This window comes from Mauremys reevesii, linkage group 19 (assembly GCF_016161935.1).
Source record: "Mauremys reevesii isolate NIE-2019 linkage group 19, ASM1616193v1, whole genome shotgun sequence".
NCBI lineage: Eukaryota > Metazoa > Chordata > Testudines > Geoemydidae > Mauremys > Mauremys reevesii.
The window spans coordinates 25,710,661-25,730,910 of NC_052641.1; the positions used below are offsets into that span (position 1 = coordinate 25,710,661).

Consider the following 20,250-nt stretch of genomic DNA (forward strand, 5'->3'; position numbering starts at 1 on the left):
TGCTTTCATGGCTCATGAAGCCTGGACAGTAGTAGGGACCAGTTCAACTATAGGCTGAGCAGGTGCATAATGGTGGTAGAATGTGCCTTTGGACGTTTAAAAGCTCGCTGGTGCAGTTTACTGACTCGGTTAGACCTCAGCGAAACCAATATTCCCATCGTTATTACTGCTTGCTGTGTGCTCCACAATATCTGTGAGAGTAAGGGGGAGACATTTATGACAGGGTGGGAGGTTGAGGCAAATTGCCTGGCCGCTGATTACACACAGCCAGATACCAGGGCAGTTAGAAGAACACAGCAGGGCATGCTGTGCATCAGAGAAGCTTTGAAAACCACTTTCATGACTAGCAGCAAAGAGTCTTGTGGCCCCTTATAGACTAACAGACGTTTTGGAGCATGAGCTTTCGTGGGTGAATACCCACTTCGTCGGATGCATGCATTCACCCACGAAAGCTCATGCTCCAAAACGTCTGTTAATCTGTAAGGTGCCACAAGAATCTTTGCTGCTTTTACAGATCCAGACTAACACGGCTACCTCTCTGATACTTGAGTTTCATGACTGGCCAGGCTACGGTGTGAAAATTCTGTTTGTTTCTCCTTGATGAAAACCCGCCTCCTTTGTTCACTCTACTTCCCTATAAGCCAGCCACCCTCCCATCCCCCCTTTGATCTCTGCTTGCAGAGGCAATAAAGTCATTGTTTCAAATTCATGAATTCTTTATTTATTAATTCGTCACACAAATGGGGGGATAACTGCCAAGGTAGCCCGGGCAGGGTGAGGGAGGAGGAAAGCACCGGGGTGGGGTAGTTGTAGGAGCACCCCCTAGAATGGCATGCAGCTCATCATAGAAGCGGCATGTCTGGGTCTCTGACCCAGAGTGGCCGTTTGCCTCTCTGGTTCTTTGGTAGGCTTGCCTGAGCTCCTTAAGTTTCATGCGGCACTGCTGCGGGTCCTTGTTATAACCCCTGTCCTTCATGCTCTTGGAGATTTTTTTCAAATGTTCTGGCATTTCGTCTTTTGGAACGGAGTTCGGATAGCACAGATTCGTCTCCCCATACAGCGATCAGATGCAGTACCTCCCCTTCAGTCCATGCTGGAGCTCTTTTGCGATTCTGGGACTCCATGGTCACCTGTGCTGATGAGCTCTGCATGGTTACCTGTGCTGATCAGCTCACTATGCTGGCCAACCAGGAAATGAAATTCAAAAGTTTGCGGGGCTTTCCTGTCTACCTGGCCAGTGCATCTGAGTTGAGAGCCCTGTCCAAAGCGGTCACAGTGGAGCACTCTGGGATAGCTCCCGGAGGCCAATACCGTCAAATTGTGTCCACACAACCCCAAATTCGACCCAGCAGGGTCGATTTCAGTGCTAATCCCCTTGTCGGGGAGGAGTACAGAAATCGATTTTAAGAGCCTTTTAAATCAACAAAAATGGCTTTGTCTTGTGGACGGGTGCAGTGTTAAATCGATCTAATGCTGCTAAATTTGACCAAAACTCATAGTGTAAACCAGGGCTTAGTTTGATATACAGTAAGTAAAATAACTACACAGATTCCAAGAGATATTTTAAATCCTCGTGTACACAAAATGTTTTCCTCTTATATAAAACTTTTAAAATCCAACTGTGGTCCGATACATCTTTTTTATATATTTTAATGGATAGTTGGTTTTTTTGTCCCTTTGAACAAACAAAATTAATAAAATTATCAGCCTCCAACAATCAAACTACCAATGTGATAACCAGAGCTAGGTTAATAATTCATAGTGTTGAACTCTTCTTTTGGATATGCATTGTTATGATTATATGAATTATTTAGTAGTAACAAGCATGTAAACAATATTCTGTATAAGTCTTACTGCTTATAAATTAGAATACAGGGACATATAAAGGAACTGGTACAGTAGTTGTACTTTGTTACAGAAAAGCCATAAATCATATTAGGGCTGTTGATTAATCATAGTTAACTTATGCAATTAACTCACAACATTAATTGCAAGCAAAAAATTAATCAGTTTTAATTGCACTGTTACACAATAGAATACCAAATTGAAATTTATTAAATATTTTGGATGTTTTTCTACTGAGTAGTTGCTGAACCAGCAAGAGGGAATGCCATTTTAGATTTGGTTTTGGTGAGTAGTGAGGACCTCTTAGAAGAAATGGTTGTAGGGGACAACCTTGGTTCGAGCGATCATGAGCTAATACAGTTCAAACTAAATGGAAGAATAAACAAAAAATAGATCTGTGACTAGGATCAAGGGCTAACTTTAAAAAATTAAGGAAATTAGGGAAGTGGATTGGACTGAAGAACTTGTGGATCTAAAGGTGGAGGAGGCTTGGAATTACTTCAAGTCAAAGTTGCAGAAAGTATCAGAAGCCTGCATCCCAAGAAAGGGGAAAAAATTCATAGGAATTGTAGACCAACCTGGATGAGCAAGCATCTCAAAGAGTTGATTAAGAAAAAGCAAAAAGCCTACAAGGAGTGGAGGATGGGAGTGGTCAGCAAGGAAAGCTACCTTATTGAGGTCAGAACATGTAGGGATAAAGTGAGAAAGGCCAAAAGCCATGTAGAGTTGGACCTTGCAAAGGGAATTAAAACCAATAGTAAAAGGTTCTGTAGCCATATAAATAGGAAGAAAACAAAGAAAGAAGTGGGACTGCTAAACACGGAGGATGGAGTGGAGGTTAAGGATAATCTAGGCATGGCCCAATATCTAAACAAATACTTTGCCTCAGTCTTTAATGAGGAGCTTAGGGATAATGGTAGGATGACAGATGGGAATAAGAATATGGAGTTAGATGTTACCACATCCGAGGTAGAAGCCAAACTTGAACAGCTTAATGGAACTAAATTGGAGGGCCCAGATAATCTTCATCCAAGAATATTAAAGGAACTGGCACATGAAATTGCAAGCCCATTAGCAAGAATTTTTAATGAATCTGTAAACTCAGGTGTTGTATGACTGGAGAATTGCTAACATAGTTCCTGTTTTTAAGAAAGGAAAAAAAGGTGATCCAGGTATCTACAGGCCTGTTGGTTTGACATCTGTAGTATGGAAGGTCTTGGAAAAATTTTTGAAGGAGAAAGTAGTTAAGGACATCAAGGTCAATGTTAATTGGGACAAAATATAACATGGCTTTACAAAAGGTAGATCGTGCCAAACCAACCTGATCTCCTTTGAGAAGGTAACAGATTTTTTTAGACAAAGGAAATGCAGTGGATCTAATTTACCTTGATTTCAGTAAGGCATTTGATACGGTTCCACATGGGGATTTATTAGTTAAATTGGAAAAGATGGGGACCAATATGAAAATTGAAAGATGGATAAGGAACTGGTTAAAAGGGAGACTACAACGGGTTATACTGAAAGGTGAACTGTCAGGCTGGAGGGAGGTTACTAGTGGAGTTCCTCAGGGATCGGTTTTGGGACCAGTCTTATTTAATCTTTTTATTACTGACCTTGGCACAAAAAGTGGGAATATGCTAATAAAGTTTGCGGATGACACAAAGCTGGGAGGTATTGCCAATACAGAGAAGGACCAGGATATCATACAGGAAGATCTGGATGACCTTGTAAACTGGAGTAATAGTAATAGGATGAAATTTAATAGTGAAAAGTGCAAGGTCATGCATTTAGGGATTAATAACAAGAATTTTTGTTATAAGGTAGGGATGCATCAGTTGGAAGTAACAGAGGAGGAGAAGGACCTCGGAGTATTGGTTGATCACGGGATGATGATGAGCCGCCAATGTGATATGGCCATGAAAAAAGCTAATGCGGTCTTGGGATGCATCAGGCGAGGTATTTCCATTAGAGATAAGGAGGTGTTAATACTGTTATACAAGGCACTGGTGAGGCCTCATCTGGAATACTGTGTGCAGTTCTCATCTCCTATATTTAAGAAGGATGAATTCAAACTGGAACAGGTACAGAGAAGGGCTACTGGGATGATCCGAGGAATGGAAAACCTTTCTTATGAAAGAGCAGCAAAGAATCCTGTGGCACCTTATAGACTAACAGACGTTTTGCAGCATGAGCTTTCGTGGGTGAATGCACACTTCGTCGGATGCAAGAGTGGAAATTTCCAGGGGCAGGTAAATATAAGCAAGCAAGAAGCAAGCTAGAGATAACGAGGTTAGATCAATCAGGGAGGATGAGGCCCTGTTCTAGCAGTTGAGGTGTGAAAACCAAGGGAGGAGAAACTGGTTCTGTAGTTGGCAAGCCATTCACAGTCTTTGTTTAATCCTAAACTGATGGTGTCAAATTTGCAAATGAACTGAAGCTCAGCAGTTTCTCTTAGAAGTCTGGTCCTAAAGTTTTTTTGCTGGAGGATGGCCACCTTAAGATCTGCTATTGTGTGGCCAGGGAGGTTGAAGTGTTCTCCTACAGGCTTTTGTATATTGCCATTCCTAATGTCTGATTTGTGTCCATTTATCCTTTTCCTTAGAGACTGTCCAGTTTGGCCGATGTACATAGCAGAAGGGCATTGCTGGCATATGATGGCATATATTACATTGGTGGATGTGCAGGTGAATGAACCAGTGATGGTGTGGCTGATCTGGTTAGGTCCTGTGATGGTGTTGCTGGTGTAGATATGTGGGCAGAGTTGGCATCGAGGTTTGTTGCATGGATTGGTTCCTGAGCTAGAGTTACTATGGTGGTGTGCAGTTACTGGTGAGAATATGCTTCAGGTTGGCAGGTTGTCTGTGGGCGAGGACTGGCCTGCCACCCAAGGCCTGTGAAAGTGTGAGATCATTGTCCAGGATGGGTTGTAGATCCCTGATGATGCGTTGGAGGTGCTTTAGCTGGGGACTGTATGTGATGGCCAGTGGAGTCCTGTTGGTTTCTTTCTTGGGTTTGTCTTGCAGTAGGAGGCTTCTGGGTACACGTCTGGCTCTGTTGATCTGTTTCCTTATTTCCTCGTGCGGGTACTGTAGTTTTGAGAATGCTTGGTGGAGATTTTCTAGGTGTTGGTCTCTGTCTGCGGGGTTAGAGCAGATACGGTTGTACCTCAGTGCTTGGCTGTAGACAATGGATCTTGTGGTGTGTCCGGGATGGAAGCTGGAGGCATGAAGGTAGGCATAGCGGTCGGTAGGTTTTCGGTATAGGGTGGTGTTAATATGACCATCACTTATTAGCACCGTGGTGTCTAGGAAGTGGACCTCCTGTGTAGATTGGTCCAGGCTGAGGTTGATGGAGGGGTGGAAGCTGTTGAAATCGTGGTGGAATTTTTCCAGAGTCTCCTTCCCATGGGTCCAGATGATGAAGATGTCATCAATGTAGCGTAGGTAGAGAAAGGGTGTGAGTGGACGGGAGCTGAGGAAGCGTTGTTCCAGGTCGGCCATAAAAATATTGGCATATTGTGGGGCCATGCGGGTGCCCATAGCGGTGCCACTGATCTGGAGATATATATTGTCATCAAATTTGAAATAGTTGTGTGTGAGGATAAAGGCACAGAGCTCAGCAACCAGTTGTGCTGTGGCATCATCAGGGATACTGTTCCTGACAGCTTGTATTCCATCAGTGTGTGGGATGTTTGTGTAAAGAGCCTGTACATCCATGGTGGCTAGGATAGTGTTTTCTGGAAGGTCACCAATGCATTGTAGTTTCCTCAGGAAATCAGTAGTGTCACGGAGATAGCTGGGAGTGCTGGTGGCATAGGGTCTGAGCAGAGAGTCCACATATCCAGACAGTCCTTCAGTGAGAGTTCCAATGCCCGAGATGATGGGGCGTCCAGGATTTCCGGGTTTGTGGATCTTGGGTAGTAGATAGAATAACCCTGGTCGGGGCTCTAAGGGTGTGTTGATTTGTTCTGGTGTTAGTGTAGGGAGTGTCCTGAGTAGATGGTGCAGTTTCTTAGTGTATTCCTCAGTGGGATCTGAGGGAAGTAGCCTGTAAAATTTGGTATTGGAGAGTTGTCTGGCGGCCTCCTTTTGGTAGTCAGACCTGTTCATGATGACAACAGCACCTCCTTTATCAGCCTCTTTGATTATAATGCTAGAGGGGGGCGGTGCTAAAATGGCGGCGCCCAGTGGGCAAATGCTGGAGGTCAGGCATGGCTGAGCCTGCCCCGTCCTCCCCTGTCATTCTGAGTCTCCCAGCTCCAGCAGCAGCCTCCGCCCCGCGTCGGAGGGACAAGCTCCTCACCATGAACTGTGTGCGGAAGCTGCTCCGGGCCCGAGGGCTCTCTGCCAGACGAGGCATCCTGCGGCAAGCTGCGCCGGGGAGGGCTCGCCCATGGCTGCAGGGAAGCAGCTGTGCCCAGTGCGTCTGGCCGGTGCCTGTGCGGCGCATCCGGAGCAGCGCTGCCCTGAGCCGTTCTGAGCTCGTCCCCACGGCGAGGGGGGACAAGGAGAAAGACAGAGGGTTCCATGATGGGTCCCTGGTGCCCTTTGATGAGCTCTTCGAGCGGGCCCACGAGGGAGACAGGACCAAGGCCGCCTTCAGCCGCGCGGTGGAGCTCTTCTGCCAGAGGGACGTCCGGCGCAGAGCTCATGTCGAGTTCATCAACGCGGCCCTCAGGAAGATGCCGGAGTTTGGGGTGGAGCGGGATCTCGACGTCTACAACAAGATCCTGGACGTCTTCCCCAAGGAAGTGTTCGTGGCCCGCAACTTCATCCAGAGGATGTTCAACCACTACCCGAGGCAGCAGGAATGTGGGATCCACGTCTTGGAGCAGATGGAGAACTATGGCATCATGCCCAACAAGCAGACGAAATTCCTGCTGCTCCTGATCTTTGGCGAGAAGAGCCATCCCGTTCGCAAGTATCAGCGGCTCATGTACAGTTCCCGGCGGCCCTCCCCCGAGACCCCGTCGACCTCGCCAGGATCAGCCTGCTAGAACAGGGCCTCATCCTCCCTGATTGATCTAACCTCGTTATCTCTAGCTTGCTTCTTGCTTATATTTACCTGCCCCTGGAAATTTCCACTCTTGCATCCGACGAAGTGGGCGTTCACCCACGAAAGCTCATGCTGCAAAACGTCTGTTAGTCTATAAGGTGCCACAGGATTCTTTGCTGCTTTTACAGAACCAGACTAACACGGCTACCTCTCTGATACTTTCTTATGAAAGGAGACTCAAAGAGTTTGGCTTGTTTAGCCTAACCAAAAGAAGGCTGAGGGGAGATATGATTGCTCTCCATAAATATGTCAGAGGGATAAATACCAGGGAGGGAGAGGAATTATTTAAGCTCAGTACCAATGTGGACACAAGAAAAATGGATATAAATTGGCCATCAGGAAATTTAGACTTGAAATTAGATGAAGGTTTCCAACTATCACAGGAGTGAAGTTCTGGAACAGCCTTCCAAGAGGAGCAGTGGGGGCAAAAGACATATATGACTTCAAGACTAAGCTTGATAAATTTATGGAGGGGTTGGTATGATGGGATAGCCTAATTTTGGCAATTAACTGATCTTTGGCTATTAGCAGTAAATATGCCCAATGGCCTGTGATGGGATGTTAGATGGGGTGGGATCTGAGTTGCTACAGAGAATTCTTTCCTGGGTGTCTGGCTGGTGAGTCTTGCCCAGATGCTCAGGGTTTAGCTGATCACCATATATGGAGTCAGGAAGGAATTTTCCTCCAGGGCAGATCGGCAGAGGCCCTGTGGAGATTTCGCCTTCCTCTGCAGTGTGGGGCACGGGTCACTTGCTGGAGGATTCTCTGAACCTTGAAGTCTTTAAACCATGATTTGAGGACTTCAGTAACTCAGACATAGGTTACGGGTTTGATGCAGGAGTGGGTGCGTGAGATTCTGTGGCCTGCGTTGTGCAGGAAGTCAGAGTAGACGATCATAATGGTCCCTTCTGACCTTAAAGTCTATGATTATATGATTTTTTAAATACTGATTTTAGTTAGAACACAGAATACAAAGTGTACAGTGCTCACTTTACATTATTTTATTACAAATATTTACACTGTAAAAGTTATAAACAAGAGTATTATTCAATTCACCTCAAACAAGTGCAATCTCTTTATCGTGAAAGCGCAACATACAAATGTAGATTTTTTTTTTGTTACATAACTGCACTCAAAAACAAACCAACATAAAATTTTAGAGCTTACAAGTCCACTCAGTCCTATTTCTTGTTCACCCAATCACTAAGAAAAACAAGTTTATTTATGGACGCATGCCATCTGGAATGGGGTTGAAGCATGAAGGGACATATGAATCTTTAGCGCATCTGGCTTGTAAATATTTTGCAATGCCAGCTATAACAGTGCCATGCGAACGCCTGTTCTCACTTTCAGGTTACATTGTAAACAAGACATGGGCAGCATTATCTCCTGCAAATGTAAACAAACTTGTTTGTCTGAGCAATTGGCTGAACAAGAAGTAGGACTGAGTGAACTTATAGGCTGTAAAGTTTTACATTGTTTTATTTTTGAATGCAGTGTTTTTTGTACATAATTCTACATTTGTAAGTTAAACTTTCATGATAGAGATTGCACTACAGGACTTGTATTAAGTGAATTGAAAAATACAATTTATTTTATTTTTACAGTGCAAATATTTATAATATTAATATAAAGTGAGCACTGTACACTTTGCATTCTGTGTTGTAATTGAAATCAATATATTTGAAAATGTGGAAAACATTCTATTGTTTAAAAGTGCGATTAATTGTGATTAATTTTTTTAATTTCTCGACAGCCATAAAGCATATTAAATTGTAGCTCTGATTTTTCTTTTTCTAGTAAAATCTTTCACCGTGTGGGCTGTCATGAAATATACATGTCAGAGAAATTGGGGTTCTACATTTGCTTTGGGAAGATCTATTCTTACATAATTTAAATATATTGCCTGTATAACTACAAAACCACTGTGGCAAATGGTTTCTTCCAGAGCTAAAAAGGGAATTAGTAGGCAGCCAAATCAGTTCATAGAATCATAGAATATCAGGGTTCGAAGGGACCTCAGGAGGTCATCTAGTCCAACCCTCTGCTCGAAGCAGGACCAATTCCCAACTAAATCATCGCAGCCAGGGCTTTGTCAAGCCTGACCTTAAAAACCTCTAAGGAAGGAGATTCCACCACCTCCCTAGGTAGCCCATTCCAGTGCTTCACCACTCTCTGAGTGAAAAAGTTTTTCCTAATATCCAACCTAAACCTCCCCCACTGTAACTTGAGACCATTACTCCTTGTTCTGTCATCGGGTACCACTGAGAACAGTCTAGATCCATCCTCTTTGGAACCCCCTTTCAGGTAGTTGAAAGCAGCTATCAAATCCCCCCTCATCCTTCTCTTCTGCAGCAATGAAAGCAGAATAAAGGCTTTCTTTCATGCAATTTGCATGAAGATCTCACCTCATTGAAAATCAAGGATCTTTAATTCCTAGGAACTAATAATTCCCCTATTAATTCAGAAAAAGAAACACTCACTGAAAAGCACTTCTCCTGATGATTAAACAACCATTCTCCTCTTCTGGATGTATATTGTTGCATCTAGGAATCAAGAGGAAAATCTTACCTTATAAAAAAAGTGTTAAGTGAAACATCTTTGCAGCCTATTTCAGTTGACTCTGTATCCTATGTAACATGCTGTACTTCCTTAGGGAAGGTCAGTGGAGGTTGATCTGCTTTCCAGATTTTTATCTTGACAGAACATGAATTCCCACTCTTCATCCATCAAAAATATTGTAGTTTTAATACTGAATATTTTATAACGTAAATATAATTTAAAAAAAGACACCTTTTCAGGTACAGAGATCTTTTTAGAATGCATATTATATAGTATCTATCATGAAAAGTATCATAGACACTTTACTATAAAACAGATTCATATCAGATGATTAAAATGGTATAAGATCAAAACAATAATTCCCATTAGTTAATATTTTTTGAAATCTAGTACTAGATTTCTAATACTTCAGTAAAATGAAAGGATTGTAAATTCCGAGATGTAAACTGCTGAATTATACATCATATGAAAATTGAAGTATAAGCATTATAGAATTTAAGATGGAAAACATGGCTATCTGATATTTGTATTGTGTAAGGAATAATCTGTTTTCAAAGATAACTGATTTAAAACACCATTAGGAACTAAATCTACAGAAGCGTGTGATTGTGTGTGAATTTGAAGAGTACTTTTGTATAAAACATAGCTTTATTTGACTTTTTCAGAAATTACTGTTCTGAGAGACATGTTGCAATACCACTCTTGTTTTTGAATACCTGAATTTGTTTGGAGGCAGACGTATAATATGGGTAAGTTAATATGATTTTGTTTATTATTTTAAAAAAAAAACAAAGAAAAAACCTCACAAGATGCATACTGTAGAATATGTATAATATGCACATGCAGTGTGTCTACTGACACCAAAATGGCCATGGTTTGAAACATGCAGTAGCAAAACAAGGATTTTGATAATTAGCAATTATACTAAAATGTGTATAACTGTAACGGAATGTGTATGTATCTGTATTGCACCAATCTCTCTGGTCTCTAGGTGTCAAATACAGGTGCTTTAAGTTTCAGTTATTGTCATGATAGGACTCTATTCTCCAGACCACCTTTACTGAGGTTGTAGATCTATGCTTTGGTCTCAACAAGCTGAATTTTACATGCTGACAACTCCATCAAACCGGTGTTCTAAGGGAGAGGCATGCTTTGAGGTAGTTGACTTTAGCCAATTAAGGGTTTTGAAGAGGAGGACCAGCACTCTGAAATAGATATAATATAGAATGGAGAACCTGTGTAGGCTACAGATCACAGCTGTAATATGTTCTCATCTACCTGTTCTGCATCTTAAGAGACAGACAGACATAATCATTATTGAATCCAGACATCACATGTAAGAGTGTGAAAATAAATAATCTATTTGATTTTTCCCTTTGGTCAAGTCCGGTGTTGTTCTAACACCACCGACTAGTCAACAAGATCTTGATCCTTTATGGATGATTCAGTACTTACTGTAATGACCTCACCGACAGCTATCCCTGATCGCAATAGTGTGTGCAAGTGGCTTGCACGCTCCCAGGTAGGAGACGCAAACTGCTGCATGGAAAGGACTCCTAGCTTACCCCTGAGCTAGAGAAAGTGATAATAGGCCCTATGCCATTCAACCAAGGGTTCAGCCAATCCAGAGGCAAGGACCCACCCAGGTGATCCCAAGGCAGCCCAACCCCAGAGCCTTCACCCCTAGCTGGAGCCTTCACCCCTTGCACCCAACTCTCTGCCCTAGCCCTGAGCCCCCTCCCGCACCCTGAACTCTTCATCCCCGGCCCCACCACAGAGCCTGCACCCTCAGCCAGAGCCCTCACCCCCACCACACATCACTTTCATATTGGTGCACATAACAAAATTCATTCCGCACATGGACATAAAAAATTAGAGGGAACACTGGTTCACACGCCTTGGTGAATTGTTCCACTGGTTAATTACAGTAACTCCTCAATTAACCTTGTACTTATGTTCCTGAAAAATGCTACTTTAAGTGAAACGATGTTAAGCGAATCCAATTTCCCCATAAGAATTAATGAAGCTTGGTTGAGATGGTGAAGTCAGAGAGTGGAAGAGGGTGGGATATTCCCCAGGGAATGCCTTACTGCTAAATGATGAACTAGCACTTGGCTGAGCCCTCAAGGGTTAACATGTTGTTGTTAAGGTAGCCTCACACTCTACAAGGCAGCACAAATGGAGGGAGGGGAGACAGCATGGTAGAGAGAGAGAGATTGTGTGTGTGTGTGTATGTGTGAAAGATGCACATTGCACCTTTAAGTACGCTGACCCCACTCTAAGTACACTGCCTTTTTAAGTAGACCAGCAAGTTGAGACAGCAGCTGCTGCCAGCAAGCTCCCTCCGTCCTGAGCCCTGTTGTGTCCCCCGCTGCTCTGTGGAGATGGGGTAAAGGAGCAGGAGGGAAGGGGACACCCTGACATTAGCACCCCTCTTTCCCCCCTGCCTCCCTGCATAGCAAGCAGGAGGCTCCCGGGAGCAGCTCCAAAGCAGAGGATAGGAGCAGCACACGGCAGTGGGGGGAGGGACAGCTGAACTGCCCAGCAATTGATAGCTGGCACAGGGAACTTAGAGGAGTGGGGAGCTGCCGGACCACCCTGTTCCAAGCCCCCACCAGCTAGCTCCAACGGCTGCTCTTTCTGCAAGCAGTGGACCAAACAGGCGGCTGCCAAACAATGTTATAAGGGAGCACTGCGCAGCTTTAAATTAGCATGTTCTCTAATTGATCAGCAACGAAACAACATTAACTGGGATGATGTTAAGTGAGGAGTTACTGAACCATGACTGTTTAAAAACTGTGCCTTATGTTGGGTCTGTATTTGTCTTGCTTCAACTTCCAGCCATTGGATGTTGTTATATCTTTGTCTGCTAGATTGAAGACCCATCTATTATCAGATTTCTGTTTCCCATGTACATACTTACAGATAGTGATTGTTACCCTTAGCCTTCTATTTGATAAGCTAAATGAAAACAGTTGTATACAACAAATGGAGAGGAGGACAGGTAATAGGCGAGTGGCAGATAGCACTAATTTGGTTGACTTACTGTACCCTCTCTACACACTTGCATGACATATATCATTTGAAAGCTTATTACCTCTACTTTAAGATGAGGTATGATGTGGAGCTGTCAAGTGGTTCTGTTACCATAGAAATGGGGATAAACAGTGACACCATTGACATGTTAAAATGACCACTCTGAAATATTTCCCTTAGTTTCTGTTTAATAACTATTTCAAGACATAAAACTGGATTTCTTTGTGATCTCAAAGCATCAAAACAATAACCTAAAGGGTCGAATAAAATCTAATATTAAATGTGTACAGGTGTTACTGAAATGTAATAGCGCTGGTGACTATTCTAGTCAAACATATTATCTTTATCTTATTTATCATTATCTCTGTTGGGGATGAATGGGATACCACAGTCTTCATTGCCTTGGCATGTACACAGTTTTGTGCTGGGAAGATTGTTCTGATTAGAGACACTGCATAAGAGAGTCTCATTGCCCGGGGAGAGTAAAGTGACTATTCTTTCCTGTGCTTCAGTGATATTTCTTTTGATGCTGGGCTATCTGTAGACTAAAAGAACGAGTCTCTAAGGTGCCACAAGTACTCCTCATTCTTTTTCCTGATACAGACTAACACAGCTACCACTCTGAAACCTGTCTGCAGACTGTTCTTGAAATACCACTCTAGCTGTTGAATTTAAGGTATTTTTTCCATCAGTGATCTCTGCGTTGATGTCTATATAATTATCTCCTTCATCCATGAGATTTGAACCAGCATGAAGTGGATCAGTTCCATTTGGAATGAACATACCTCTCTGTAGTCTCCCACTTCAGTTTTTGCAGCAGTAGTGATGACCCCACCTCAGCTAATAGTAATTGATGTGGAATCCATGAAGGTGTAGTATGTCAATTAAATTGCAAGACCCAAACTCATGGTATAGCTGTGAAGCAAGGCTTATGTGCACTGGTGTAATAATTGTGGAACTGTTAAACACTATGCACTCTGTTATTGAGACACATTTTCTTTGAAAGGCTGACACTTTTTGCTGGCTGAATTATATACCTCTTTATCAACCAGAGGACAAATTCCTGCACCAATTGGGGCACACAAAAGTAGCTGACCTCAGTAAACTGCAGTCACCCAGCTTTGGATGATGATCTGAATATTTCAGAGTGAAGGATTGAAGCGACATTATAAAAAATCACTTGTTCATTAGTCTTACTCACCAGAAGAACATGGACAAAATATTGACTTAAGTTCCTGCTTCAGATTACTAGGAGCTTGGATAGCATAAGCTAATATTGTTGTGCTGCATAGAACAATGGTCGACTTACCTTGTCTTTGCTGTGCGTGGAATGAAATTGCAGAACCATAGTGTTTTTTCTAATCTTGCCTGTAATTTACTACTGGAATAGTTTGCAGTTTCGACGTCTGAGGGAAGTAGGACTTTATATCTTTGTAGCAGCTTGGACAGGCGAAGAGCCTTTTTGTTGTACATAAGATCATTGTCTCTCTCTTCAATCAAATGATAAAATGTAGCGTTATCATTGGATTGTTGCAGTATAACTAGATGCTTTTGCTTTAAGATTCGTTTTACTCAAGCAGGAAAAAGGGCATGTTAAGTGATAAACTGCATCTTTAGCAATCAGGTCTTCCACAGATAGTCTGCTCAACTTGTCATCGTCTCTTGGTTGAAGTACTGCCTTGCTTAGATTGGTTGATCTCTCAGATGTTTCTATTTTGTGAAGCTTCTTGTCTGCCTTATATGTTTTTCTCAAGCAAACAGTGTTCTAAGATCAATTGCTGGAGGATGTGCTTATTCTTGTGGCTCTAGAAGCAGGAAAATGTGATGCTCTCTGATCAAATTCAGAGTCTTTTTTTTTTCTGGGTTCAATACTGCTCTGACATGTTCCAAATTCAATTTGCTTGTGTATTTCTGAAAGAAACCCCTGTGATTGAGTATTGGTTCCACATCATCCAAATTAGATAACTCATCCAGTAGCTGCCAATACAATTAATCTTTCCTGGTTTCTAGTGCCAGCCTCACAGAATTCTGTCCAGCACTGCTGGCTTTTGACAGTTTTGCTTTCTTTTGATTTTCTTGACAAATATCACATTTTAAAAAGTTTATGGACAGTCCTTTTCTCTTTGATGTAAACTTTAAGGGGCTTGTATCCACCATATTTTCAAATACTTTAATGTCCCTGTAGCAGTAAAATTCCCAAAGTAGCGTTACCACCACCAGTACCACCATTTTTCATTTTGTACAAGTATATAGACTTGTGCTAAATTAGATATAAATTAGATCTATGTTAGTATCAGAATTGCCATTTTTGTTTAGTGAGCACTTCGTTTGAAGCCCAGTATGAAGCTGTATATTATCTTTAATACTAAAAAGTGTCACTGAATTAACAGCTAGTTTCCAGAATATTTCAAGGGCTAATATTGCATGCATAAGCAATTACAAATTAAAATCTTCTACCAGGCAGACTAGATGCTATGTAGTACATATGAAAACTTACAAATGGAGAAGCATTACATTAAGAATTCACATACATTTATATCTACCCACTGTGCAGTACAAACTTTGGGCACAGAGTCTGCTGCTGCTAGCACCTTCAGTGTGAAACTGATCTGGTCAGTACATTTCAATTGAAGATATGGATGAGATACTTTAACAATCAAGAATATGTGATGTGAAAACATTTCATGGTAGAATATTGCATAATGTTGATATTTGCCATTTTTGCCACATGCTAAACAGCTTAATCATTTCTGGGTGGGGAAAACTTGACCGCGCAAAACTAATAAAAATCTTCTTCTACATTGAGGTTTGGTAGCTTTGACCAGTAAACACCACATTAAGGAGTTGGAATCAACTTAAACAGTAAAAACTGTATTCATAGTTATGTTGCAGTGTTTCTGAAAGTGTGAGGAAAATAACACACTCTCATTTTGGATACCATCGTTGCACCTTGCCTACAGGCTTATAACACCACATGAAATAAGCTTTAAATTGATAAATGATGTAGGGTTGTGCAAGGTGGTGTGAAAGACCCAGGCCAGTTGGGTACAGCAGAATAGCAGAAGGCAGATATACTGGCCACTGGATTAACAGTTTTCTGTTCCCTGACTGACCAGAGCAGGGTCTGCTCCAGGCTAATGAGAACACCTGACTCTAATTAACCTGTAAAGAGTCAGGTGAGGCCATTCAGTTAATGTGACCACCTGACTCTAATTAAGGCCCTGCTGATACTATAAAAAGGGCTCACTCCAGTCAGGCAGGGGAGTCAGGGAGCCAGAGGAGAGGAAGTGCGGCTGAAGGGCTGGTTACTGAAGACACCCTCAAACCATCGTTAAAGGAGCCCTAAGGTAAGGGTGAAGAAGGGAAAAGCAGGAGAGCTGTGGGGAAGTGGCCCAGGGAAATGTAGCAACTCTGGCAGTGAAAGGTTGGCTGCCAACAATTGTTACCATTAGGGTCCCTGGGCTGGAACCCGGAGTAGAGGGCGGGCCCGGGTTCCCCCCAACCCACCACTACAGGAACATCTCCTGGAAGGGGAAGTCAGGTCCCTGTCAGGACAGGAGGCTGAACAGAGACTGTGGGAGTTCTCTCACCAACCTCCTTGCAGCCTATGATGAAAAGGGCTCAGTAGACTGTAACCCTGGCCCTAGAGAGAGAAGGGCTACGTGGAGGGTCACAGTGAGCCACTGAGGCTATCATAAACCACCTAGAAGTGCAGGACCCACAGGAGCAAGGTCAGAGCTCTGCCACAGTGGATACATAAAACTCCAAAAATATGGGTCTTTTTGGAGAATTGATGCACACCTATAACAGTGACATTATTAAAAATACAACCACCAGTGGTCACAGCACACTAGTTGCCTTGGCATTGTCAGATATACTGAAGGATATGGGACATCATCAGCCTGAGGTAAACATTTGTTATTCAACCCCAGATTTTTCAGCCTCCTTGCTTTCTCGCTGTTTTGCCTAGAGAGGATCCTGGAAGGTGTCTAGCTGGCATAAGATCAAACCTAACAATACAAAAGTGATTTTAGTAGCAAGGAGGAACCTTTTGGAGAGGCTGTGGGAGGGATTACTTCTTCCAGTGAGGATATATGCCCATGCTTTTCTCACTGTACAAAATTTTGGAGTCTTACTGGATCCATTGCTGCTCTGGATTCTCAGATAATAAGGCTTATTTTTTATAAGGCAAGGAGGTTGCCAGCATGTCTTTTCAATCTGACTTTTAACCTATTATAGATGATTTGTTCTCTGAAGAGTGATAGCACATCAGTTGGCTGAGGAATTGTCAGTGGCAGAGGTGAAGGGGTTGGTAGTGTTCTAGTTCTGTGGTCATGTTGCTTAGCTGTTGGTATTGTTAACTCGTAATTGTGCTTATGGATTAGTTGGTGGTTGTATATGTGGCATGTGTAACTTCATTACAGTTGATCAGAGCCAGGCATGAACCTAGGGTACATACCCTACTCTATCTGTGCTAAGTCTGTAGCACATACTATGCAGAATTACTAGACACCTTCATTTACTCAACATTACCTACGACTTAGCGTCTGTTTCACAAATGTTTTAAAACTTGTGCTCTTAGTTATTTTGTCACTAGGTGGAACTGTTGCACAAGGCACCATGTACAGTATGTATTAACATGCTCTATAGCAGGGGTTCTCAACCTTTTTCTTTCTGAGCCCCCTCCTGCAAGTGATAAAAACTCCCAAGTCCCACCTGTGCTACAACAACTGGTTTTCTGCATATAAAAGCAGGGCTGGAATTAAGAGGTAGGAAGCAGGACAGTTGCCTAGGGCCCCATGCAATAGGGCTCCCCACGAAAAGCTAAGTTGCTTAGCCTTCTGCTTCAGTCCCGGGTGGCACAGCTCAGGGCCTTGGGCTTCAGCCCTGCGCGACAGGGCTTAGGCTTTCTGCTCTGGGCCACAGTGAGTCTAACACTGGTCCTGCTTGGCAGATCCCCTGAAACTTGCTTGTAGCACCCCAGGGTCCCCGAATCCCTGGTTGAGAACCACTGCTCTATAGACTTGGCAGTGAATGCTTTATTGTAAATATGCATAGCGCACCCATACAGAAGAAGAGCTTTCTGTGTGGCTTGAAAGTTTGTCTGTCTCTCCAACAGAGGTTGGTCCAATAAAAGATATTACCACACCCACTTTGTGTCTCTAATATCCTGGAACTGGCATGGCTACAACTACACTGCATACTGCACCCCATCATTTGTTTGTTAGGATCTTCAGTGATATAAGCAAGTCCATTATTCTGTACTGACTTAGAATCAGGGTGGATTTGTAAATCACTAGTCAGGAAGACTCTATTTAATCATGGATTTCTACATAAAAGTGCATGCTTGTTGGTTGTTATAACCGTAATACATATTCTTCACAACTCAGAGGTAGATGTAGGTTTCATTTTTAGAAGGTACACACGATACAGTTTTAAAGTGATTTATTTTGAAAACTTTTCAGATTCGTTTTACAGCTACATCAGAAAATGAATGATTTCATTTACCAAAGGTAATTGAAGCAGATATTTATGAAGTCAGTGAATCTCCAATTCAACGGGTCAGTCATTAATATTTGGAGGATTTTCTTGCCATGCTGCGTTAGGAGGAGATCATCAGCAGACAGACATTTAAATAGTTTTATTTAACTAAAACAACAACGTTATGTATTCTGGATTTTTTTCTTCAACGGCAAATATATAATATTTTAACAAAACAAGCATATGAATTTTTGAATTTAGTTAAACATTCAAGTTTTTCAAAATCAGGTTTGTTTTTGCTAAAATGTTTTTAACTAAAATAGTTACATGAAATATTTAAAAAAAAATAATTAAATCGACTGTCAGCCATGTCGCTTCTGTAGCTAACTCAGTCGTCTTCACCTTCATTTTCCTGTTTGTTCATAATCTGGAAACGAAAAACAAGCTTTGCTGCTTTTTCAGGTCCCAAACGATTTCTCAGTTTGGAATGAATTAGTCCAAAGGAAGAAAATATTCTTTCTACACTGGCAGAAGAAGCTACTGTTGTTAAAAGTGAGATTATCATTTCAACAGTCTCTGAATCCAAGTGGTTGCATTCCATCCCTTTGATCATAATTGACATTTGCTTCTGGATCCTTTCCAGTTTCTCTACATCCTTTCTGTACATTAGTGACCAAAATTGGACACAGTACTCCAGCTGAGGCCTAACCAGCACCGCATAGAGTGGTGCTATCATCCTTCATGACTAGCATTCATTGAAACCTATTTTTTTTTTTTTTTTTGCAACAGCATCACACTGTTGACTCATGTTGAGGTTATGATCCACCACACCTCCCAGATCCTTCTCGGCAGTGCTGGTGCCAAGACAATTAACCCCCATTCTGTATTTGTGCATTTGGTTTTTCTTCCATAAGTGTAGCACCTTACATTTGTTTTTGTTGAATTGAATTTTGTTGTCTATAGCCCAATTCTCCAATTTATCAAGATCCCTTTGAATTTTAGCTCTATCCTCCAAAGTGTTTGCAAACCCCTTCCTCCCCCAATTTGTGTCATCTGCAAATTTGATCACTATGCTGTCTATTCCTACATCCAGGTGATTAATAAAGATGCCATAGTGGATCACATGCTAACACTATAGTGTAATTAGTGTAACTAATAGTGTAACACTATTGGGAGGGAAAGCAAATGTCCTGGAATGTATTAGCACGAGTGTTAGAAACAAGACACGAGAAGTAATTCTTCTACTCTACTCTGCGCTGATTAGGCCTCAACTGGAATATTGTGTCCAGTTCTGGGCACCACATTTCAGGAAAAATGTGGACAAATTGGAGAAAATCCAGGGAACAACAACAAAAATGTTTAAAGGTCTAGAAAACATGACCTATGAAGAAAGTCTGAAAAAATTGGGTTTATTTAGTCTGGAAAAGAGAAGACTGAGAGGAGATATGACCTAGTTTTCCGGTACATAAATGGTTATTATAAGTAGGAGGGAGAAAAATGGTTCTCCTTAACCTCTGAAGATAGGACTTGAAGCAATGGGCTTAAATTGCAGTAAGGGTGGTTTAGATTGAACATTAGGAAAAAAGTTCCTGTCAGAGTAGTTAAGCACTGGAATAAATTGCCTAGGAAGGTTGTGGAACTTCCATCATTGTCTAACCTGCTCTTCAAAATCTCCAAACACCTATCAAGGTGATCAAGATAGTACTTAGTCCTGCCATAAGTGCAGGGGACTGCACTAGATGACCTCTTGAGATCTCTTCCAGTTCTTTGATTGTATGTTAAATAACATTGGACCCAGAACAGATCCCGGTGGAATCCCATTTGAGACCTCCTTCCAATCTGACATTCCAATAATAGTTACTCATTGTTTGAGGTTGTTTAACAAATTATGTATCCACTTAATGGTAGTTCTGCTGAGCCTGCATTTCTCCAGCTTACTTATCAGAATGTCATGTGAGACTGTCAAAAACCCTTGCTAAAATCCAGGTATATTATGTCCACCGCATTCCCATATCCACCAAACCATTTATCCTATCAAAGAAGGAAATCAAGCTGGTTTGGCATGTTTTGTTCTTAGTAAATCTATGTTGACTGTTAGTGATTACTAAGGCTGCGAGTTTGTCACGGAGTTTATGGAACTCATGGATTCCGTGACTTTCTGGGACTTCTGCAGCAGAGCTGATGCTCCGGGCAGAGGCAGCCCGCAGAGCTGCCTGGCCATGCCTCCACCTAGGAGCTGAGGGAGGGGGATGTCACCACTTACATCAAAAG

At 42.2% G+C, this 20,250-nt stretch overlaps 2 protein-coding genes across 18 annotated transcripts in view; both read left to right on the forward strand.

Annotated features, from left to right (window-relative positions):
• The window catches only part of RALGPS1 (Ral GEF with PH domain and SH3 binding motif 1), a 343,816-nt gene that overhangs the window by 17,716 nt on the left and 305,850 nt on the right, over nucleotides 1–20,250 (forward strand). For 16 of the 17 annotated variants that reach the window (XR_005589888.1, XR_005589890.1, XR_005589889.1 and 13 more), the window contains one exon: nucleotides 10,128–10,211. The gene's annotated coding sequence lies outside the window, so the exon portion shown is untranslated. Of the gene's footprint in view, nucleotides 1–3,779; nucleotides 3,802–10,127; nucleotides 10,212–20,250 lie in introns of those variants that run through there. The other variant, XM_039506425.1, reaches the window with a different exon arrangement.
• Nucleotides 6,149–6,841, forward strand: LOC120386949 (evolutionarily conserved signaling intermediate in Toll pathway, mitochondrial-like). Its single transcript, XM_039507018.1, has one exon. The coding sequence runs from the start codon at nucleotides 6,149–6,151 to the stop codon at nucleotides 6,839–6,841; it is 693 nt and encodes a 230-aa protein (XP_039362952.1).

What these genes read in the sequence shown, in the direction of transcription:
- LOC120386949 (XM_039507018.1), top strand. Translation starts at nt 6,149, where the DNA reads ATGAACTGTGTGCGGAAGCTGCTCCGGGCCCGAGGGCTCTCTGCCAGA.